Source organism: Carcharhinus amblyrhynchos, chromosome 11, assembly GCF_965287045.1.
Source record: "Carcharhinus amblyrhynchos chromosome 11, sCarAmb.v2.hapA, whole genome shotgun sequence".
Classification (NCBI taxonomy): Eukaryota; Metazoa; Chordata; class Chondrichthyes; order Carcharhiniformes; family Carcharhinidae; genus Carcharhinus; species Carcharhinus amblyrhynchos.
In genome coordinates, this window is record NC_137334.1 from 15,816,443 (window position 1) to 15,841,867 (window position 25,425).

Consider the following 25,425-nt stretch of genomic DNA (forward strand, 5'->3'; position numbering starts at 1 on the left):
CTTCCTGGGTGTGGTGGCTCTCCAACTGCTAGTCATCGCTGGCACTAGTCACCATCGCTGTAACTCGTTCCTGGTTAGGTTTTGCACTCCTTTTGGTCATTGCTAATCACTCGATTAGGACTTGATCCCCCTTATCGATAAGAGTCCAATCAGGTGCTGTCACATTAATCTCTGGATATGTCCCCAACGGCCATATCTGTAGGTGCTGGAGGCACATAGGTCACATATCTCCCTTTCATCCTGCATGCAAAGCATGATGGATCATAAACTCAGGACCTGTGTCTGTCAAGAATTCCCCAGCCACTCAATAGTCAAGCAAGGCCTAGACATTGGTGTGCACAGTAATAATACATCCGCACAACATATTGATATTCCAGAAGCTACAGACAACAACACGTACAAATAATCACATATTCTAAACACCATTTTAGGTTCAGAGTTATGCACAGGACAATAATAAAACATTGATATAAATGCATTTAAACATTTAAATAACATTTAAATTTGGATCTTGGAGGGTCATGCACCCAAAAAGTGCTGAAGAGGTAGGTTTAACTCTCCAAAGTATTGTTATTTAAAAATGATCCAAATTTGCATTACCAATTTATTTATGAATAACATGATTTGCATAACTGGTTTATTTGTTCCCCTTTAAGCATTTTAACTCCTGTAACCCCAAATAACCAAGTACCAGGAAAATCCCTGCCATCTGTTGCAAAGTCATTGACACCCTCCAGAGCCCTTAGCTTTTCAGAAAAATTAACTCCCAACATATTAGCATTTACATACATTGAACCAAACAAAGTTTATGTATGGACATGAGGATTAGCACAGATAACGTTTGTTCAGTATAGGGAAGTCATAAAACAAACATATTATTTTGACATTGTCTCACATTCAAATAGTCACATCATAAACTGAGAATCTGTTTCAATACACCCTTCTTTGAAACATAAAACCCATACAGACTTTATTTCCATTACCCTTTATTTGTCAAAATTAAACTTATTCACTTCTTTAGAATTCATGTAATTTCCCATTTATAACTTGGTTATTTTGTGCACTCAATTTATTCTTTCAATTTAAATATCAGAAACTGTAGCACTTAAGCGTAACCAATCACTTTAATTTGAAAGTTAACAATGAGAAAATCTGAATGAACCAAATTCTTCAAGTCTCAATTATCACTAGGTTGTGATAAACAATCTTGGAGTCTTGAAGCTGCTTGTTATTCACAAGCCATCTATTTGAAACAAAACACAAAAAAATACTTTTGGCTAGGAGCCAAATGAATTAACTTAGTCTCAAGCAACTTCTTTTAAGACAAAGGAAATAGCACATGGTTCCTTCCAAGGTTTGAATCCTTACCTAACAGAAATTTGAACCAGGATTATTCAAATTGGTTATTTCAAGCTTCAATCTATGTACTTTGATTTTGAAATTTCAGTTTACTTTCCAATTTTTATTTAAACTCTATCAAACCCACTGTTGTGAAATCACCATTAGGGGAAGAACATTAAAACACCACAAAACCACTTTATTGAACACACACATGGAAGTTTCCAACATGCATTCCATATTATCTTTCATTCAAATTCAACATTCTAAACTGGGATGAAAATAAAACATTGAAAGAAAACAAAGAAAATAGATTAAGACAGTCACCTTCATTCTTCTTTCTTCCAAACTGTAATTAAACTCAAAACAGAAGTAAATTCAAGAAATCTTGTACTTAAATTTTAACACTTCCTCAGTCCCTTTGAAGTTAAACCAAAATGTAAAGTGTTGCATTTATTGCCCGCAATAAATATTCCATAAAAACAAACAGACTTTAACAACTCTTGCTGTCAATCTACAACAACAACCCTACATTCAACAAGCAACCAGATCCCACAAAGACACTGAAATATGAAACCTAAAATTTCTCCTTAGGGGTTTCTCATCTGGTCCATCTTTAATTCCAGATGCCAATTCTAATTCATCATAGTACTGAGTACTAAGAATTCCCGTTTTAAGGTTTTTTTTTGGTGAATTGGTAACAGCCCATCTTTAAACACTTGTAAAAAGGCTCTATCTGTTCGGGCAGGTTTGGGCACTCCTGAACATTCTTGATATACTCTAAAGAGTCGCTCCCCAAATTTGGAGGCTTCTCAAAAATTTGTTTTCTCTTTTCTAGTTCTCTAATGCGTGATTCCAACATTTTGATTTTCGCTTTGTCATCAGCCCATTTCTTACCCATGGCTGAGACTAGTTCAATTAATCCAGCCAATTGGTGAACTAAGAGAGCTCCAATTTTCTTAGTTCTGTCTTTATTTTTCTTTTACAACCATTTTTGCTGTTGGTCTAATGGATGAGAGAGATTCAACGCCCCCCCCCCCCCCCAACTTCTTCATCTGTTTAATGAATCTGTCCCCCTCAGTCATATATTCCTTTATCAGGGATCCCGGGGGTCCCCACTGCCCTTGTGATCCCGCCATAACACAGAGAAGTTTATACTCACTACCTGGAGTCTTCTATTCTCCCATCTCACCCTCCCATGCCTAGGCTGCTCTTATGAGTCTGGTAATACCTGTCAGGGGTGATCAGTGCCCTCTGTACCACTGCTTACACTATTAAATCAGCTTTATAACTCCAGTGATCACTTCAGACAGTCTCTTTCTTACTCACATCTGAACATCACACGCCAGGCATCTTTCTCCAGTCTTTTGCACCCACTTCAAATTCCTGACCATTGCATGGGGATGTCACCTCTTAACCAGTCTAAGGCTGGTGTTTTAAAGACAAATGCCTCCTTGTCCATATATATTCAGTTCAGACCTATTTCACTCTGTCTCTCGTCACAGACTCTCTTCACAGATGATTCCCCACTGTAGCTTGACTCACCCTATTAAGTGCAGTGATCTATTCCAGTATCCAGATTGTGGCCATTCCACCTAAGCTTGCAAACAGATCCTGGATTTTGGCACCAAATTGTTGTAGGTAAAATAATATCTCTGACACTGTTAGTCAGTCAAAATACAGTGGTTTTTATTTCAAAGTTCTGACTTTTATCCCAGAGCTTTGGGAGAACTGGTTCTTAAGAATGGACTGCCAGACTTCTCATGGATCACAAATACATGTGGGTATTTATACATCACGAGTCTTAGTAAGAAACATGACACAAACTTACAATTCTGGTCAAAATCTTTGATCTTCCTTCTTCAATTACAACACCTGTGCTTGCTTCGCCATCTCTGTCTTTGAAGTTACTTGTGTGATTATGGCTTCCCAACAGCAGCTGTTTAACAATGTTCAATTAACATAAACAGGCAAGGCTTGCAATGTCTGCAAAAAAGCGTTCACAGCTGGCCGCCGGCCTGTGCGTTCACAGCTGGCCGCCGGCCTGTGCGAGAGTTAAAGAATGAAAGACATGCACAAGTAATTTACGTTAATGCCGGGAGCAATATAAGCCTGGGAAGATCAGCCATGATGAAGGGTTATGTTTGTGATGATATTCTAGGTACAAAATTCATTAATTCTTTCCCTCCTTCACTTGGTTCGTTCTCATTGGAATGATGGAAGTTGAGGGACAACTTGATAGAAGTCTACAAGTTTATGAGGGGCATGGACAGCTTGGAGTGTCAGGAACTTCTTCCCAGGATGGAAGAGTCTATTACCAGGTTTAAAGTGCGAGGGACAAGGTTTAAAGGAGATGTACAAGGCAAGTTTTTTACACAGAGGGTGGTGGATGGAACATGCTGCTCGAGGAGATACGACAGCGTCTTTAAAGGGACATTTTGACAAATGCATGAGGAGGATGGGATTAGAGGTGTGGCCCTCAAGGGTAGGGGGTTTTAGTTTAGATGGGCAGCATGGTCAGTGCAGGCTTGGAAGGCTGAAGGGCCTGTTCCTGTGCTGTAATTTTCTTTGTGGGTGGGATCATCTGAGGGACCGATGTCAGCCATATAATTTTTCGTTATTATTCAAAATTGCTGACAAAGTTAAACATGCATTGGTTTAGGGATTGTGCTGCCATGATGGGGTATAATGCTATTGTGGTATTAACAGTGCACAGAGGATCCACAGGAGGTCTTGTGGCACAGTGATATCATCCCTGCCTCTGGACTAGAAGTTCCAGGTTCAAGTCCCAAGCCAGGACTTGTTGGCCATGGAAAGAGCATTCATAACACAGTTTTGCAGTTCAATAGGCTGATAATCAGCTCAGGAATCCTTCCACTGCTTCCCTACTTTTCCTCAAAGAGAAAAAAAGTGTGTGACGGAAATTTTAAAAAAATAGAGGAGCCAAGCTTAAATAGAACTTGGAGGAAGCTGATGGAGAAATTATGGTGATGTAAGATTGAGGGGGTTGGTGTTGGATGTGGAATTGTCAAAACTTGCACTGAAGGTGTTATGTGTTTTATAGAATTAGCATTGTGAAACTATTTAGTTAAGGTAAATGCAAGCCAATTTGTTCTGATGGGAGGGAGGAATGGAAAATTTGATTGTCCATTGACCTTGAGCAGGAATTCCTGGTCTCGGGGCGGATGCAATCAGCAAATCTCGCCGTCCTATTTCTTCCTCCAGATGTTGCCTGACCTGATGAGCATTTCCAGCCTTTTCTGCTTTTATTTCAGGCTTTCTGCATCTGCAGTATTCTATTTTTGCACATTTGTTCCTTTGCTTTGGATGTTTTTAGATAAACTTTCCTACCAGATTTTTCTTTTTATTTTCTGTTATCCCAAGTGCTCAGCGTTGGGTTCAACTCAGAAGTGTGCATTTTATGTTAAAGTACTGAAACTGAGATCTCCACTCTGCAGGATAGTTTTAATTATTAATGATGAACATAAACAATGTAGGTCCTGGCCTTTTCTCCTTCCTGCTGTGTTCTGTTCCTCCTCTAAAATATTGGATCCTTAACTTGGAGCCTAGAGTGCTTTCATTTCGGGTTTCTCTTTCTTCCCAGTTTTTGTAGCAGTGACCAAACACAGTGCTACTATGAGGTAATAACTCAGGATCCAGAATGACTTCAACGGAAAGGACATCTATTTTGAATGGCAGTGCTTCTTGGCTTTGACTGCTTTTTCTGTCCCAGCACCTACTCCTGAGCCTGAGCTCCCTACAAATCTCAAACTCGCACATGCTTCTTTATACCCACAACATGATAGTGGCAATTTTGTGGCAATCAAGAGAGTCTTGGTGAGAGAAGGAGGGTGTGAAGAAAAATAAAGAGATAAACTAAGCATGGAGACAACAGGTTAGTGCTATAGAGGGGTGGGCGCAGTAAGAAGTCTCACAACACCGTTAAAGTCCAACAGGTTTATTTGGTATCATGAGCTTCTGGAGCGCTGCTCCCCACTCGCCTGACGAAGGAGCAGTGCTCTGAAAGCTCATGATAGCAAATAAACCTGTTTGACTTTAACCTGGTGTGGTGAGACTTCTTATTGTGGCCACCTCAGTCCAATGCTGGCATTTCCACACCTTGGCTATACAAAGGTAACTAGAGGAAATAAATAACAACTTGCATTTTATGCAGAACCATGGCCTCAAAGCACTGTACAAAGAATAATCAAGACACGGATGGATGAGTCCATGTGAAATTAAGGCTTATTTATTAGTGTCACAAGCAGGCTTGCATTAACACTGCAATGAAGTTACTGTGAAAATTCCCTAGTTGCCACACTGTGGCGCCTTTTCGGGTACACAGAGGGAGAATTTAGCATGGCCAATGCATCTAACCAGCATACCTTTTGCACTGTAGAAGGAAACCTGACGAGATTAGGTAAAGGTGTCTGAGGGCAAAATTGAAATGCTTAGTTGGTGATGGAATTTTTAAATGAGGGTGGATGGGCAGAGGGATTTCAGGAGGAAGTAGGGCTGAGCTTAGCTGGTGATAGGATGTATGAGGAGCAGCGAATGAATAGAGATTGAAGTCAAAGAACCAAAGGGTATAGGAAGGGTGGAGGAGATGGCAGAAATACAGTGATGCAAAAATTTGAAGCCAAGGGTGAGCTTTTTTTCTTGGCAACATTGAGCCAGTGCATTTTTGAGAAAATGGCCTCTCTCTCTCTGCCTGTTATAGCTGACCAATAATCCAATGAAATTTAGTGCAGGGCAAGATGCCGATGGCAGTAATTCAGGCAAGCTGAAACGTTTGCAGTATAGACATGGGAAGTCAGCAAGAAGATTGTTCAGTTAATGGTTTTGGCTGCAGCAGAGGTATGAGTAAAAATTTCAGCACTAAGTGGACAGAGATAGGGGTGAAAATGGATGGAGTTGCAGAGGTGGATGTAAATGGATTCAGTGATTAAACTCACATCTGGGTTAACATAGTAAGGCAATTATGCAATGTTGTACTTAGCCTAAATAAGTAGCCAAGGGAGTGTGAGAAACGACTGTCACTCATTGTGGGTGCCGAAAATCATGGCTTCTGTCTTCCTAATGTTCAGCTGAAGAATTTAGGTTGGACAACTCGACCACATGAAGTTGAAGAGTTTGGGGTAATCTACAAGTGGAATGCCATGCAATGTTGCCTTCGGGCAGCAAGCGGGATTCAAAGATTAATGTCTTGTGGATAGTCAGTGTTGATGGTGTACTGGAGGAAGTGGATCACGTTGTTAGGGATGGATAGGTTTTATGCAGATGGATACAAATGGAACACATAAGAGAAGTGCTGTGGAGCTGGGCAGAGGAGCAGATTCTGTGAAGGAGGTCGCCATTTGACTGTCAACAATTGCAGAGAAGAGGGCATGGTGACAAAGTGGTTAGCACTGTTGCCTCGCAGTATCAGGGACCCAGGTTCAATTCCGGCCTTCGGTCACTGTGTGGAATTTGCATGTCTGCATGAGTTTTCTCCGGGTGCTCTGGTTTTCTCCCACACTCCAAAGATGTGAGGGCTAGGTTGATTGACCGTGCTAAATTGACCCTAGTGTCAGGGGGATTAGCAAGGTAAATATGTTGGATTATGGGAATGGAGCCTGAGTGGGGTTGTGGTCAGTGCAGACTCGATGGGCCAAATGGCCGCCTTCTGCACTGTAAGGATTCTATGAGAAGGTGAGAAAATATGATCAAATTGGCAGGGAATGATGTTCTTGTTCCAGGATCATTTCAATGCCATGAGATGGATGGAAGTCAAACCGGGAAAAGTGGAAGAAGGCAGACTGTAAGACCGTAGACAGACACAGGGATTAGTTATGGGAGAATAGAGCAGGAATGGATTAAGAGGGGAAATTTGAGTGATAATGGAGGTCTTGGTGGAAGCCAAAGCAAAGGGAATTGTTGGCAATGTTAGTTGCTATGGGAGTTAGAAGGGATTGAAAAATAAAGAACAGTGGAGGAAAAATTGTAGGAGGGGCAATTATATATATCTATGCTCAACGCTGCTAGTTTATATACTTTGATTCTTGCCAGTTTGGGATTACAATGCAATCTTCAGCCCCAGGCCTTTTTTAGCTGAGCTCCTACTCAGTTCACCACTTATGTACAAAATAGTGAGTGCACGACGTTCTTGTAATTAATAGCTTATTATTCTGTGAAATTTGAAGTATAGTTTCACAGAACTTTAATATATCCCTGTAAAGATCGTGTTGCATTTGCCTCTGCTTTCAGTTTACTGTGCAAAATAGACAACACACGTGGGAGTGGAGGTGACTGTTTAAAGTTTGATTCAAGGAGTCCGGAAATATTAACATTTCAGCAAATTTCCCTTTCCTAAATCTCTATCGACCAATATTCGATCTCGTTATCGATGAGGTAAAGTACCTTTTTTATTCATCTGCATTATTAAACAATCTTTCAATATAATAAATCATTTGTGTGATATAATGACTCCTGTTTTACAAAGTGACGATTATTTAATTACTAGCAAGTAAAGCCTTGTTTTATTGCTATGATATCTGCACTTATAAGCAAGCATATAAGCACCATTAAGTTCACAGGTGGTCTGAATATGGTCTGTCTCTCTACCAGTTGTTCTCAAATCTTGCCTCCTTAACCTTGCCTCCTTCTGGAGCTCTTATGTACTGGAAAAGTAGCTGGAGATTATAAAGCAAACCAATTTAGTGTCATAAAGTAACCCAGCCATCTGTTAAATCTGTATAATAGCAAACAAAGGAAGTAGTTCAGAGCTGCAGTATAATATTGTAGTGAAGTGTGAACTGCGATAGCTTTATTACTGTTGCTCCTGGTGTCCTGAACCTTTTCTATCAGGTTGTATTACAGTAAGAATATTGGATACCCATGAATGAGTGTATTAAGATGATCACCTTGATTGCAGTCCATAATTGGCCACAAAGCTTTATACAGTCAAGTCGTGATACCTGCACTGAGTTGCAACAATGGGGTGGCACGATGGTACTGTGGTTAGCACAGCCTTAGGGACTCGAGTTGAATTCTCGCCTTAGGAGTTTGCACATTCTCCCTGTGTCTGTGTGGACTTTCTCTAGTTTCCTCATACACTCCTCTTTGGAGTGTATGAGCTAGATGGATTGACCCTGTTAGGTATGAGAAAGTTAGGTGGATTGACCATTTTAGGTATGAGGAAGTTAGGTGGATTGATCATGCTAAAAGAATTGCTCCTTAGTGTCGGGGGTATTAGCAAGGTAAATACCTGAAGTTAGGGCCTGGGTGGGATTGTTGTCGGTGCAAGCTCTGTATTGTAGGGACTCTGTGAATGATTGACTCCAATTTTACCAAACATTCATTTGCAAGCAAGGCCAGTATATCTTGCAATGTAATCTGCACTTAAGAGTGTATATGTTCAGAAGTGCCCTGTGAAAGTGGGTCTGTCCAAACCCCAGTAAACTTCACTATACAGCAATGCTATATTTGAGTTTTGAGGAGGGCTCTGTTTCTAAAACATAACTTGTCTGTTTGCAAATGTTGCCTGACCTGCTGAGAGTTACCAGCAATTTGTTTTTTTTTGTTTACAATATGGTGTTTATAGCTACTGTTTTCCTACTTCATACTATTTTGCTAAATTATTATGAACTGAGCAACTTCACTTACCCAGTGTTTCACCCTTGGTGACTTAGTGCTCTGGCCATCGAAATTTTTCTTTTCTCCCAGTTGCAATGTATAATTTTAACTTGTTGGATCTGAGCAATTCAGCAACATAAAACAGGGATCAAATACGATAACTTATTAACTCTAACTCAAAACTATTAATTGGAAATTGCTGATGTCTGGTTTGTGACTGTGGTTAACCATAACATCGAAGCAGAAATAAGGAAAAGCTGCCTCTAGCACAGAAAAGTCAATCAGTAACCAGAGGACACAAATTTAGGGTGATCATCAAAAGCGAAAATATAAAGGAGCATTTTACTACAAAGCAAGTTGTGATCATACAATGTTTAAAAGGCTGGTACAATCAGATTCAATATTAACTTTCATAAAGACCTGTGATAACTACTTGAAAAGGAAATTGCAAGTCTATTGAGAAAGAGTCTGAGAGCAGGACAAGTTAGCTCTACGAAGAGCAGGGTAATTGACCTAATGGCCTCATCTGTGCTATATCATGCTTTGATTCTATTTCTTAGTTTTGTTTTCTTTGTTTCAGGGTTCATACAGCAGCTATCTACAAATCAGAACAGCCAATGCTGCTCAGAATGAGATAGCAGTAAACTTTAAAACTCCAGATTTGATTTCTTTGGCTAAAGTGACCGAATGAGAGGTTGCGTGTCTCGAACCCTTCAGGATGTTTGGGGACATGTTTGAAGAAGAGGATGACGCTGGCTTTGTGTCTGAGAGCAAAACAGTGAATGGGCGGAAATCCAGGAAAAAGGACACTGACCCTCCACCGCACCGGGCAGCCAGTAACCTCAGTGGAATCAAAAACCAGGGAGGCACCTGCTACCTCAACTCGCTGCTTCAGACCTTACTGTACACACCTGAATTCCGAGGTAAATTATTTGAAGGTGGAATAGGAATAAATTGAAGGGAGGATCAAAATCTCTAGTTAGTCAGTGAGGTAGAAAGCCTTTATCTTAATTTGGTTTATTATTGTCATATGTGTTGGGATAAAGTACGAAGTATTGTTCTTTGCACTACATAGACAAAATGTACCACTCATAGAGTACATGGGGGAGAAGGAAAGGAGAGGATGCAGAATATAGTGTAACAGTCATAGCTAAGATGTAGAGAAAGATCAGCTTAATATATGGCAGGTCCATTTAAAAGTTTGATGGCAGCAGGGAAGAAGCTGTTCTTGAGCCGGTTGGTACGTGACCTCAGATTTTTGTATCTTTTTCGTGACAGAAGAAGATAGAAGAGAGTATGCCTGTGGTGGGTGGGGTCCTTATTATGCTGGCTGCTTTGCCGAGAAGTGTAGATGGAGTCAATGGATAGGAGGCTGCTTTGTGTGATGTATTGGGCTACATTCACGACCCTTTGTAGTTTCTTGCAGTCTTGGCAGAGCAGGTGCTATACCAAGCTGTGATACATCTGGAAAGGATGCTTTCTGTAGTGCATCTGTAAAAATTGCTGAGAGTCATAGTGGACATACCAAATTTCCTTAGTCTCTTGAGAAAGTAGAGTTGAGGGTGGGCTTTCTTAACTATATCATCGGCATGGAGGTTCCAGGACAGGTTGTTGGTGACCTGGATACCTGGAAACCTGAAGCTCTTGACTATTTCGACTTCATCACCATTGATGTAGACGGGGTCATGTCCTCACGATGCTTCCTAAAGTCGATGACTATTTCCTTTGTTTTACTGGAAGTGCAGCAATCGTTTCACTGTTCCCTGTTGTTTTTGTGTTTCAATGATGGAAGTTGATGTTGCTTTAGTTAAAGCAAAAAAAAGCACAGGTTTTGCAGTATTGCAACCTTTCATCGGGAATCAATCTAGACTGACGATAAGAAAGCCTATTCTGTCGAACATCCAGAATTGGGAATGAGCAGAAGTACAAATCAATACTTGGAAGATCTAAGCTAATGCTGTATATTACATTTCCTAGTCATGGGACTCGGATCCATCTCCCTGGCCACTGAGGCTGAACCAGACTATACACAACATTAGAGTTCTATCCTATTTGAATTTGCCTTCCAATCTATTACCAACACCGCCTACTTCCACTTCTAACATCGCCCACCCTCTGCCTCAGATCATCTGCTGCTGAAACCTTTATCCACTGCTTTGTTACATTTAGTTTTCATTATTCCAATCCTCTCCTGGCTGGTTTCCCACTTTGCAACATGTAAACTTGAACTCATTCAAAACTTTACTGCCTGTATCCTAGTTTGCATCAAATCCCATTCACCCATCACTCTTGTGCTAACTGACCCTTATGGCTCCTGGTCTACTAATGCCTAGATTCTCATCTTTGCTTTCACATGTCTTTGTGGCTTTTCTCCCCCTCAGCTTTTGTGGTCTCCTACAGCCCTGCAAGATCTCTGTGCTCCTCTAATTCTGCCCCCTTGCGTATTCCTAGTTTTAATTGTTTCACCATTGGCAGCTGTGCCTTTAGCTGCCTAATCTCCTCATCAGTACCTCTCCTTCTTGTTAAGCCCCTTCTTGAAGCTATCTTCCATAAAGCTTCTGGTCTTAATAGTTCCTTTTGTAGCTTCATGTTCATTTTGCTTGAGAGTGTTCTTGCTTCGTTTTAATTTATTTATTAGTGTCACAAGTAGGCTTACATTACCATTGCAGTGAAGTTACTGTGAAAATCCCCGAGTCGCCATACTCCGGCGCTTGTTCGGGTACCCTGAGGGAGAATTTAGCATGGCCAATCCACCTAACCAGCAGTTCTTTCGTACTGTGGGAGGAAACCGGGGCACTTGGACAAAACCATGGGGAGAACATGCAGACTCTGCACAGACAGTGATCCAAGCCGGGAGTTGAACCTGGGTCTCTGGCACTGTGAGGCAGCAGTGCTAACCATTGCACTGCCTCTTGAGTAGATCTACTGTGTTAAAGATGCTATATAAATGCATGTTGCCGTTATTCATGAAATGAGTCTTACGTGCAACAAATGTAACTGTTCCTGACTGGTACAAAGAAGCCTTATTTGGTGCTTTTAATTTCACAAATTCTAATCAGTCTTGTTCCAAGAGACCTCAGACGTTTGGTGAAGAAAGTGGAAACAAGTGATAATGTTCCAATTTTGTAATGTTTGATTTAAGATGTGCTGCTAGGGATGATTGAGAGAGATTTACTCTGCATATATTCATGTTCCATTTGATCCAGGAATATTTAATTGCAGGTGAGAAAACTGTTTCATCCTCCTGCCAAAATCTCTCTCTTCAACAGTGATGGCTGGCACCGTAAAGAGTACAAAAACATACAGAAGATACAAATTAAGTTTTATATTGTACATTATATATTAATGAAGATTATTGATAGAGGTGTAGCTTGATGGGTATTCATAATAACACCAGCAAAGCCTGATGGTTGAAAGAGCCGATTCTGTATCAGGCTAAGGACCTTGGGAGCAGTAAAGAGCAGGATATGCAGTCATGAACAAGTGTAGAAATTGAGTTGACAATGTCTATTTCTATGCCTTGAACAGAGAGTGACTAAATGCAGGTCTGTGTGTGTGTCATGCTCCTGAAAGACTTACGACCCCTGATAGAGGCACAACTTTTCAGCATTTGTGACCAAAAAGACAATGATTCATTAGTGTCTGTTCCATGAGTGTGTGACTAGAAGTATGATCAGTGCCAGCAATATGTGTGTCAGAAGGAGAGATTCAGAGACACCATCACCAGTAACCCAGGATCAGTACTGCAGAAGAAGCAGCAAGATCCCAAGCCTTGGTAATATCTCTGAGACCAAGTTCTGAATTTAGATATTTGAAGTTTTGACACCTTTTGAATATTTTCTGTATAACAAAGTAAGTTTGAGGTTAGTTATTTGCTGCATAATGAAGTCTGTGGAGTATGATTTAATACTTTTGTAGTAGAAGTGGTAGTGAACAATTAATTGCAATGAGGGGATAGCAAAAATGAAAAGACAGATGCTTCTCACAGTAATGAAAAAGACAGTGTGGAGAGATAAATGTGATTCAAGGAGACCAACACGTTACTTTTACCATTAGGCAGGGCATGTGAAGACAGACTGTTGGAAGTTAAAAGCTAAAGAGGTAGCTTTGCTGAGAGTATCTAGCGTTTCTGCAGAAAATGCTATTCTATTGGCTGAAGCTTGTGACAAACGATACCATCTAATGTATTTAAAATGGTGTAAATCAGAATGTGAAAGATAATGGGAGTTTTGTATTTGAGAATGAGGCAACTCTGTTTTTGTAAGATAAAGGAGCCAAAGTGACCATTCTTAATGATAATGTTCGCAAAAGTTATGACTTTCTGTCAGGAGAGTCAGTTGACATACGGTATTGTTTACTGTTCCATTGTATGGAATGAACTTGAGCTGTGCTTTAGTCAGTGGGCCTGTTATTTTTGGAATAGTGTTGAAATTTCTATTAATAATGCCAGTCTAATACTAGAAAATTACTGAGTGGGAGATGAAGTGCTGCCATCTCTGGGGATGGAGGAAGAGTCCATTGAATGTGACAATATACCGAAGAGATCAGGAAATATTTGTAATCCTGCTGCAGAAAATATGGCTTTGACTTAAGGTGTGACCAAAAGAATCAAAGCTCAGACTTCTCAGAGAAAAGAAACATTAAAGCCTCCGATTGACAGCAGAGTTGAAACCAACTAAAAATGAATTGGATCTGTTTCAATTAAAATTGCCTACAGACCCCAAGCCACCGGTGTTGAAACAGAATACAGCAGCAGAATTCCAGGCTAATGGATAACAAGAGACATTGCTTTAAGCCAAAATAACTTGGCTCTAACTGATGCTGTTAATGTGGAACGATGAGGGCGAATTCAAGTTCTAGAGCAGAAAATAACACCGATGTGGCTCAGGCTCTGAAAGATTTGGGCAAAGCTCGTGCTGAGTGAGAAGACATAAAACAATGTGCAAGAACTAATTTAAAAAAGTCAGGATTTTTAACCATGCTACAATTATGGGATTTATGAGATTATTATGCTTTGGAACTGTGTCTTTAGGGTAAGATTGAAGGGTTCACGTGACGTGCTCTGAAACCTGCTTGATAATGGGCCTCAGGAAGTTAAAGACCGAAGGGAGGCCCGGATAGTGTTACTGGGGTAATGATATATGGTGGAGATGATGTCAGCAGCCTGAGTTCACAATGGGTAAGATTCCAATCTCCCAAAGTCCCAGAAGGGTGTTGAAAGCTTTGGGTTGTGCTGTTAATTGTCCATTTACTTCTAAGATGGAAGAGAGTTGACATCAAGAATAGCTAATTAGCATTTCTACCCAGTTACAAGACTCCAATGATTCAAGTTTCCATTGGGAAGGACGCGTATCCCACAGCCATTTATGGATTCCAGGAGATTCCTCTGGCATTACCAGAGGAGACAAATCATCAGGACAAGCTTTATTGCTGGTTTAGGAAACTGTAAGGATTAAGGGAAAATGCCTGAAGGTAGTCAATTGAAGTTACTACTCAATGAAACAAGAAAATTTGAATACATTAGAAGTTGGGAGCAACTGTAGCCTGTTAGCTATAAGGATTGTAATTGTCTGGGGAGTGTGATAAATATAAAATTAGTTTAAACTGCAAGTTATCTGCAAAAATAAAAAAGGATTTGGTCAATGATTTTCATTTTAGTGACTTGTTAACAGTAAAAGTTTTAAAACATGGTATCTTGTCTTGTAATTGTTCATTGGTCCTACAAAGATCATAGCAATCAGAACATCGATGTAACCTCAATAATGTTCTTAAAGCAACAAAAGAGAACTATAATCCTGCATTTAAACAGGAGAAAGACGATTTGGATGGTTGGTTACCTGCAATTTAAAAAAAAAATAGAACATTACAGCGCAGTACAGGCCCTTCAGCCCTTGATGGTTTCATGGCTCAGCGCAACAATCTAAAGCCCATCTAACCTACACTATTCCAATATCATCCATATGTTTACCAAATGACCATTTAAATGTCCCTAATGCTGGTGAGCCCACTACTGTTGCAGGCAGGGCATTCCACACCCTTACTACTCTCTGAGTAAAGAACCTACCTCTGACATCTGTCCCATGTCTATCACCCCTCGATTTAAAGTTACGTCTCCTCGTGCTATCCATCTCCATCCGAGCAAAAAGGCTGTCACTGTCCACCCTATCTAATCCTTTGATCGTCTTGTATGCCTCTATTAAGTCACCTCTTAACCACCTTCTCTTTAACGAAAACAGCCTCAAGTCACTCAACCTTTCCTCATAAGACCTTCCCACCATACCAGGCAACATCCTGGTAAATCTCCTCTGCACCCTTTCCAATTTTCCAGTGCTTTGACATCCTTCCTGTAATGCAGCAACCAGAACTGTATGCAATACTCCAAGTGCGGCGGCACCACAGTTTTTTTTTGTACAGCTGCAACATGACGCCATGGCTCTTAAACTCAATCTCTCTACCAATAACAACCCTATCAACGTGGGTGCCAACTTTCAGGGATCTATGCACGTGGACACAGATCTCTCTGCTCATCCACACTACCAAACAACTTACCATTAGCCCAGTACTCCGTATTCCTGTTACTCCTTCCAAAGTGAATCACTTCACACTTTTCCTCATTAAACTCCATTTGCCACCTCCTCAGCCCAGCTCTGCAGCTTATCTATGTCCCTCTGTAACCTGCAACGTTCTTCGGCACTGTCCACAATTTCACCGACTTTTGTGTCATCTGCAAATTTATTAACCCATCCTTTTACGCCCTCATCCAGGTCGTGGTGGGGGGGTGGCAGTCTTATTGCAAGAAAATGGATTGGGTATAGAGAAGCCGTTGAAACACTCATCCACAAAATTAAATTGATATCAAAAGAGAGATTCTAAGGGAAAAGGATAACCCTGGGATTGTTATTGGCTGTTAAACATTTTATAGTATATGTCTGTCGTGGCTGCAAAGAAGCACTAGTACATACTGAGCACAATCCCTTGGTCTTTGTGGAAAGATTTAAGACTCAGAATGAGGGACTGTTCTGATGGAGCTTGCTAATACAGTTTTCTAACTTAAAGATTGTTTATATTGCTGGAAAGGATAAACACCAGGGCGGCACAGTGGTTAGCTTGGGTATGATTCTCACTTGAGCCACATCTGTGCAGAGTTTGTATGTTCTCCATGTTTCTATGTGGGTTTCCTCCGGGTGCTCTGCTTTCCTCCCACACTCCAAAGATGTGTGGGTTAGGTTGATTGGTCATGCTAAATTGCCCCCCTGTGTCCCGGGATGTGTAGGTTAGAGGGATTAGTGGAATAAATATGTGGTGATGGGGGTAGGGCCTGGATGGGATTCTTGTCAGCGCAGACTTGATGGGCCGAATGGCCTCCTTCGGCACTGTCAGATTTCTATGATAATTGCTGATGTGTTTTCAAGAATGTAAGTTTAGTAGTATTATCTGGGGAATCAAAGTCACGAGATAACTGCAAACTCTGTGAGGAGTGAATGGCTGGGTTTGAATTTTGTTTATAAATTGTGAATGTATTTCCCATACACTTTAAAATGAAATCCATTTGGAAATAGCATTTCATTTTTTGAGAATGGAGGTGAAAATCATACCTTCAAAGACTTTATATTTTCTTTTCAAAATGTGGAAAGACATTGTATTCTTACAAGACATTTTTAAAATGAGTCATAAGTTCATCTTTGGAGTGGGAGCAAATCTGCCTTTTTCCAAGAATCTGACCAGCATGGTACTTGAGGGGAAAAGGACTGTCTGTTTGTTTTGAATCTCAATCACTTTAATTGTTTGGGGTGGAGGGGTGTTGTGGGGAAAACTGTGAAGGCAAAGACTAGTGATTAACTGGAAATCAAATGACATAGCGACCAGCTTTAAGTTTTGGACCTGCTGTTTTTGGAAACTGTGTGTTTTGCGGAATAAGCCGAGAAGGAAGGCTGTCCAAATTTAGTCTCTTCCCCTCTCGCCCAAAATTATGCATTGTTATCAACCTGTAGCCAGTGAATACTCATCTGAGTGTAACTTGATGAGAAGAATTGATCCTGCTCTATATTCTCCTGCACGCTGAAACTGTTGGTGAGAACTTCTAAACATCTACTGGGACCAGCGCCCTTAACTTCACATGAGGGAGCTCCAGATCGACAGCGTCGAAACCCTGCAAACTTTATTCTTTACTTTATAAAGCCTATCCTCCAAAGCTCAACTTAGCAGATACCCTTTCTGTTGTGTGCTGGAGGGATAGATAGTTATACTTCCAGAGTAAAATTGTATGTTGCAACGTCTTTTAGCAAGTTTTGTTTTATAATAAATCAAGCATTCTGAGTTTATTGAAAGAAACAGTTAGAGTTTTTTTTATTCTGGGTCTAATAGTACTGAAGGTAAATGGCCATTTTGGTGAGTGAATTATACTTATAAATTAATGGTATGACCTGTGGAGCAGTGGGCGTAGATGAACTGCGCATTCCTTCCATCCCAATCATGGTATTATTCCAACGCACTCTTGGCTGGTTTCCCACATTTCCCCTTCTTAAACATGAAGTCATCCAAAATCTCCTGCCCATGTCTTAACTGGCACCAAGCCCCACTGATCTATCACCCCAGTGCTCTCTGAATCGCTTTTTGGAATTCTGTGGCCCAGTGGTCAGTGGATCCTCAATTGATGAATCACAGAATTGTCATTGTGTAGAAGGGACCACTTTGTATCTGCACCAGTTCTCCTAATATGCGACTCACCTAGTACTGTACCCGTCTTCTCCCCGTAACCCTGCACATTCTTCCTTTTCGGATTCCAGTCGAATCCCCCTTTTGAATGTTTCAATTGAGCCTGCCTCTACCACACTCTAAGGCACTGCATTCCAAATCCCAACCACTCGCTGCATTAAAAAAAATTGTCCCCCTTTTGCTTTTACCAAATATGTGCCATCTTGATCACAACTTTTTCACCAGTGTGAAGTTTCTCTGAAATTACTTTGTCCAGACCCCTTAGGATTTTTAATATCTCTGACAAATCTTCTCTCAACCAGATAAAAGCAAAATATTGCAGATGCTGAAAAACTGCAATAAAAACCGAAAGGCTGTAATGTGCTTAGCCAGAAGATGAGCTGCTTCTCACTCTCTTAATCCTATCGCGGATGGCTATGTTCAGACCTCAGGATCCTGAAATCTGGAATTCTCTTCCTAATCCTTGATGGCTCTCCACTTCCCTCTTTTCTAAAAATTACCTCTTCAACAAAGCCTTTGGTCACCCGCCCTAATGTCTCTCTTCACTTTTTAAAGTGTCTAATTAATCTCATGTGCAGAACTTTGAGTTTTTTTTAACATTAGTGGTTCCATAGAGATGCAAGTTATGCTGTATGATTAATATTCCATCTCTCTCTTGTTTTGACTCAGAATCATTGTTTGCCCTGGGGCCTGAGGAACTGGGATATTTGTCAGACAAAGACAAGCCAGAGTCAAAGGTGGGCATGTTTGCCTTTATCTCTTTTTGATCTTTTTTGTATTCTACGCTATTCTTCTGTATTACAAAGTTCAATCACAGAATCCGTACAGTGCAGTAGGCCATTCAGCCCATTGAGTCTACACTGACAACAATCCCACCCAAGCCCTATCCCCGTGACCCCACGTATTTACCCCCTAACCCCTCTAACCTACGCATCCCGGGACACTAAGGGACAATTTAACATGGTCAACCAAACTAATCCGCGCATCTATGGTCTGTGGGAGGAAGCACCCGGAGGAAGCCCACGCAGACGTGAGGAGAACGTGCAAACTCTGCATGGACAGTGACCCTGGAACTGGGAGGCAGCAATGCTAACCACTGTGCCACCATGCTGCCCTAAACTGCATTCAAGCAAATGGATCAAGTCCACACAAAAGGGTCGTGTTAAGTCCTGAGGTGGTGTTATGTGTCTTCAAACTTTCTCTGGGTTACTGACTAATTTTTGTTTCCCTTCCTTTTTGAAATGAAACGAAATGGCTGTGTGTAGTGCGATCTGTAAAATGCTATCGCTATGAACAAATAAATGCTTGCTTTCTGATCAATTAAACTTCATAATATTTCAAGCAAATAACTGATTAAAAATGTTCTCACTCTGATTGTGTGAGCAGATGAAATGACTTGCTTTTGGTCTCCGTAGTCAAGTTATTCCAGGGCCTATTAGTATTGAGGATTTTTTTGTCACCTGAGGAAGAAAGATTTGGGTAACAACCCTTTTTTTTTTGTCTCCTGCCTCTCTGGCTTCACTTCTGATGCCCATGCGGGTCCCCCCAGTGTGCTTTGATGTTTGATGACATGCTTCAGTGCAAAACAAAAAGCTTGATTGATTTGTAATATTATAAAAGTTCAACGTCTGAAGCTGTTATATGTACGCATTTTAACTGTGTAATATGTATTAGTCATCTCTGATTAAAATATCTTATATTACAACTATAACTGCACTTAAAACATCTTCTTTGTTTGTAATGTACTTTGGGATATATCCAGAGGCGATTAGAGGTAGAACGTAAGTGCAATGCTTTCTTTCTTCCGCAGTGAAGTTATTGATTTGATGTAATAAGGCTCTATCTATTGCCTGGAAAGAGTTTCTTCTGTAATTTGGATCTTTTAACTCTCTTCATTTAATTGATATCGGAATATACACAGTACTAACAGAGGGGGTTTTCCACCAAACCAACAAGGCCACTACCAGGCTTGTCAAGTCACGCTCTTCTGAAGCACAAGTTCATTTATTTTGATGTTTCAATATGGCATATTGATCAATTTAACATTTACTAATAAAGATACTTTGCGGTTATAAGTGGGTTTGTGACGTATCTCACTCCTGATCTTTCTCTTATTCAAACTGACAGCTCCCACGTATGTGAACACTTATCAGTGTCTCCTGACGCTTGTAACAACACTGCTCACACCCCTTTATTTTCATCCTTCACCATAACTATGATTGGAAAAGTAATCAGCTGGCTGGTGCTTTGAATAATAGGTTTACTGTAGAATTTGGGCGGCACGGTAGCAAGTGGTTAGCACTGCTGCCTCACAGCGCCAGGGACCTAGGTACAATTCCAGCTTCAGGTCACTCTCTGCGTGGACTTTGTACATTCTCCCTGTGTCTGCGTGGGTTTCCTCCAGGTGCTTCGGTTTCTTCCCACAATCCAAAGGTGCGCAGGTTAGATTGGCCATGTTGAATTAACCCTGGTGTCTGGGGGATTCACAGGGTAAATATGAGGGGTTACAGTCTCGGTGGGATTGTGTTTGGTGCAGACTCGATGAGCCAAACGGCCTCCTTCTGCACTGTAGGGATTCTGTGATTTTATGATCCTAAGTTAGTGATGTTACTAGATGACTATTCTGCAGGTAAAGTAGCCAAACTAGCATGTAGAAAGATTTACAGCTCTGAAGCAGGCCGTTCAGCCCATCTTGCCCGTGCAAGCCAGCAAGAGCGATCTAGATTAATCTTGCCTTCCAGATTGTAGTTTGTAATACTGTAGGTATTGGCACCATTTTCCCAAGCATTTCTTCTTAAATGTCATGACATTTTCTTCCTCTGCCAACTTTTCAGGCAATGGGTTCCACACCCCACCATCATCTAGGTGAAAAACCTAATCCAGAACTTGCCTCTAGCCCTACAAATAATTTAAATCCATGCCACCGCTAACCTCTCTGCTAGTGAAAAGAAGTCCTTCCTATCCATTCTAGGATACCTCTTACTTTGTGCACCTTAATGAAATCAGCCCTCAGCCAGCTCTGTTCCAAAAATAACTTAAACAAGTTTCCTCATAAATAAATTCACCATTCTTGGCAACATTTTCATAAATATCTCTCCAGTGTGATCATATTCCTCCTGTAATGTAAAGAACTGAACTGTACACAGTACTGTACCTGTGGTCTAACTAGTATTTTATACACTTCTAACATAACTGCCCTGCTCTTGTACCCTAGATTTTGGCCAGTGAAGAAAGATCTCCCTAATTCCTTCTTGTCTATTTTATCTACTGTCCTGCTACCATTGGGGATCTGCAGGTTTTCACTCTAATACCTCTCTGTTCCTCTAAACCTCTCAATCTGACCATTTATCATGTACTCCTATGGCGGGTTTGACCTTCTCAAATGCATTATCTCATACTTTGTGCGAATTATATTCCATTCGCTATTTTTTTTGGCAACCTGACCAGTCATTTTGTAGACTACAAGGAGCTATCACTTTCTTCCTCACTGTCAATCATACAGCCAATTTCTCTATGAACTGTGTAAACTTCTTAATGCTACATTGATTTGGGCAACACGGTGGTTAGCACTGCTTCTTCACAGCACCAGGGAGCTGAGTTCAATTCTGGCCTCGCGTGACTCTGTGTGGAATTTCTCCCCGTGTCTGTGGGTTTCCTCTAGGTGCTCCCGTTTCCATCCACACTCCAAATATGTGTAGGTTAGGTGGATTGGCCATGGGAAAGAGCTTGGGTAAGATACCCTGTCAGACTTGATGAGCCAAATGGCCTCTTCTGCACTGTAGGGATTCTATGATTCTATATTTATGCCATGAACAGGTAAGGACCTATTACTGAGCCCTACTGCATCCTTTTGGAAACAACCTTCCCGTCACAAAAACACCCGTTCACTATAACTTTCAGCATTCTAGCACTGGGGCAGTTTTGGATCCAACTTGCCCTTGGAATCTATGAGCTGTTAATTTTTTGATCAGCCTTTGTGCGGGATGTTGACAAAAGTCTTGCTAAAACCCATGTAGATTACATTAAACTTGCTACCCTCAAAAGCCCTCCTTGTTCAACACATTCAATCCAGTTGGTCATGCACTCCTTTCCTCAAGAAATCCATGCCAACTGTCTTTTATTATTTAGGGCTTTTCTAAATTACATTTTTATCATTCACCATAGAATCTCTACAGTGCAGAAGGAGGCTGTTCAGCCTATCGAGTCTGCATCAGTTTTCTGATAAAGTACCCCATCCTATCCCCATGGCCCCTCACAATTAACCTAGCTAATCCATCTAACCTACATGTCTTGGGACGCTAAGGGGCAATTTAGCGTAGCCAATCCACCTAATTTGCACACTGTGAGAATATGCAAACTCCACAATCACCCAGGATCGGAATTGAACCTGGGTTCTTGGCGCTGTGAGGCAGCAATGCTAACCATTATGACACCAAGCCACCCTCTGTTGGAATGTTTTCTAAAAATTTGCCCACAATTGAGTTTAGGTTCTGACAAAGGTTCATCTAGACTCAAAACGTTGGCTTTATTCTTTCTCCACAGGTGCTGTCAGGCCTGCTGAGATTTTCTGTTTTATTTTGTTTCAGATTCCAGCATCCACAGTATTTTGCTTTAGGTTGACTGCCTATAATTAGAAGAGCTGTCTTTTCCTCTCTTTTTTTTAAACACTGATACAGTGTTAGCAAGATGGAAAAATGATAGTCGGAGCAGAGTCTCTGCTTTTCATCCCTTGCTCCCCATAACAGCCTGTGACACGTTTCATCCGGGCCTAGTCATTTATCCACTTTCAAGGAATGCTGAACAGCGTAACATTTTCTTCCTTGTTATGTTTTTCTGTTGTACCCGTCAATATCCAAAAGTGTTCTTATAACAACTAGGAAGCGCAGTATGATGTTAGCATTTACTGTCACAAAGCATCTGCATGGTTTCAGTGGAGGGTGATGCTTTATCTCGGTTTTATGTTGAATCTGTCTTCCTCATTGCTTTGCACTGGGGCAGAATTGAAAACTGATTTGAATTATTGGAGTATGATGGGATGTAAAGATTGAATACAGTAATTATATTAATACTCTTTTAGGTTCGAGTCATCCCTTTGGAGTTGCAGAGGCTTTTTGCACAATTATTGCTTGCTGACCAACTGGCAGCATCTACATCCGATCTTACAGATAGCTTTGGCTGGACAAGTAATGAGGTGTGTTACGTACTGCTGATTATTTATTTATTTATTTATTTGGCGTTTTACAGAGTTCCAGCGAAGCAAGTCAACTTTCCCTCTGTTACATGCTGCTTAAATGGAGAAAAATTGCATGGTCAATATTTTGTTCTCTTCTCTCCTTGCTACAAAGGGTAGTGACAGACAAAATCTCTCCAGAAAGCTGTTGAGGCTGGCGGGGTCAGATGAATATTTAAAAACACTGATGGCTTTTTTGTGAGGGTATTAAGGATTGCAAAACCAAGATGGGTAACTGCCACGATCTACATAAATGGCAGAATAGGCTTGAGGGTTGAAAGACCTACTCTTGTTGCTATATTCCCCTATCCTGGTATTCAGTTACCAGGAAGTGCTCTCTGTGTACTCTGATCTCCTGCTTCCTTGGGAAATAATGGTCTCCAATCAGTGCCATCTCCTGTTCCTATGTCTCCTCAACTCCTTCCTACCTCTTAAGGTGCCACCGTGCCTCTTGGGGAGCCAGCTATAAGCTGATGATAGCTTCACAAGTATTTTGTATCACTAGCCCACCAGCTGTGAGGTTTAGGGTCTGAAATATTGTTAAGATGCTGAATTGATAACCAGACCTGTCCCTTGGAAGTCAGTGTCCAGGTACTTCCTGAGAACATAATCCATTCCTCAGGTCAATTAGATTTAATTGTATTTTGGTGAGAAATGTTTGCACAATATCAGATGCCTGCAAAAAATTCTAGCTCTCCGTTACACAAAAAAACGGACGACGTTTTCTTTCTAAAATTTGGAAGTGTAATCCCTAGAATACAACAGATGCACTCAGATTTTGTAAACATAATTGGCATTGTAGAGCTTTTCTTGACCAAGGCGCCAACCATGCAATTTATATAGCACCTCTGCCATTGTGAAGCACCTTTGGACATATACTAAGAACGGTGGCACAGTGGTTAGCACTGCAGTCTCACAGCGCTAGAGACTCGGGTTCAATTCCTGGCTTGGGTCACTGTCTGTGCAAAGTCCATATGTTCTTCCCGTGTCTGCGTGTGTTTGCTTCGGGTTTCCTCCCGAAAGACGTGCAGTTTAGGTGCATTGGCCTTGCTAAATTCTCCCTCCATGTACCCAAACAGGCATCGGAGTGAGGCAACTGGGGGATTTTCAGGTTAATTTGTTGCATTGTTAATGTAAGCCTACTTGTGACACTAATAAATAAACTCAAAGTTTAAACAACTGAATAGAGATGCCTGAAAACATGGCTGAATAGCCAGGTTTTCGGGTTGCTTGCAGAGTCGGGGGAAGCTCAGGGGTGCTCAAGTGATTTGGGCTGAAGTCATAGAGGCATAGAGTCATACAGTGCAGAAAAGGCCCATCGAGTCTGTACTGGCAATAACTACCATTAAAGATGTGCAGGTCCCATTTGCCTGCACTTGTCCCATATCCTTGAATGTTAAGAGATTTTAAGTGCTCATCCAAATTTTTTTTTAAAGGTTGTAAGATTTCTGGCCTCCACCATTTTCCTAGGCAGCAGAGTGGTGGAGCTGAGGGAAGCAAGGATGCACAGCGAAGACTAGAATCAGACAATATGACTTGAGACATCAAGAATTTGAGCTGTAATTTCACAGAATTAGCAATGAAAATGTAATGTTGCTTTGTTGCTATCTTGGTGGTATCATGTTTTCCCTGAAAGCCCTTCAAACTGTCTTTCATTTAGAGGATTGGTGGAACGTGTAATTGAACAAGTCAAAATTATTTTACAGGAGACCAGTCAGCATGACGTTCAGGAATTAAATCGAATTCTCTTCAGCGCACTTGAAAGCTCTTTAGTCGGAACCTCTGGACATGACCTCATTAACAGACTGTACCATGGAATAGTTGTAAACAAGATCGTTTGTAAGGAGTGTGGCAACATTAGTGAAAGACAGGTATAAAACTGGCATGATTTTTGAATGTATCGTCATCTCTGCTCTAAGGAAAGCAGTCCCAATTTCTCTTGTTTTTCCACATAACTGAAGTCTCAAACATCGTACCGTTTCCAGTAAAACTTTTCTGCCCCCTCTCCATATACTTGACATCCTCCTTAAAATATGATCCCCCAAATTGAACACACAATTCCAGCCAAGGCCTAACCAGTGTTTTGTCATTCCATTAATAAAGCAATGAATCCTATTTGCTTTCTCAACTTATCCTGCCACATTCAGAAATTTATGTACATATACCCTCTGGTCTTGACTTTGGCTCAGTTGGCAGCACTATTGTCTCTGAGTCATGTAATTCTGGGGTCAAATCTTTCTCCAAGACATGGGCACAAAAATCAAGACTGACACTCCAGTGCGGGACCAAGGGAGAACTGCGCAGTTGAGTCTGCTGTCTTTCAAATGAAATGTTGAACCAAGACCCCATCTGCTTTCCCTGGTGGATGGCAGTGATTCCATGGCACTTTAAAAGAGGAGCAGGGCAGTTATACCTGGTGTTCTGGGCAATCTTTATCCCTCAATCAACAACTCAAAAACTGATTATTTGGTCATTATTGATTCACCATGTGTTCCAGAGCTAGATGGGTCTTTGTGGTTTTTCTGTTC

The 25,425-nt window shown here is 41.0% G+C and overlaps 1 protein-coding gene across 6 annotated transcripts in view; it reads left to right on the plus strand.

The window, feature by feature from the left end:
• Window positions 1–25,425, plus strand: part of usp40 (ubiquitin specific peptidase 40) — a 132,753-nt gene that overhangs the window by 9,192 nt on the left and 98,136 nt on the right. For 4 of the 6 annotated variants that reach the window (XM_080198609.1, XM_080198606.1, XM_080198607.1 and 1 more), the window contains exons 2-6: window positions 7,585–7,728; window positions 9,533–9,875; window positions 18,337–18,404; window positions 22,745–22,858; window positions 24,604–24,768. In XM_080198609.1, coding sequence (XP_080054735.1) covers window positions 9,671–9,875; window positions 18,337–18,404; window positions 22,745–22,858; window positions 24,604–24,768 — 552 coding nt within the window. In that variant the 5' untranslated portion in view covers window positions 7,585–7,728; window positions 9,533–9,670. The remainder of the gene's footprint in view (window positions 1–7,584; window positions 7,729–9,532; window positions 9,876–18,336; window positions 18,405–22,744; window positions 22,859–24,603; window positions 24,769–25,425) is intronic. The other 2 variants (XM_080198608.1, XM_080198610.1) reach the window with 2 other exon arrangements.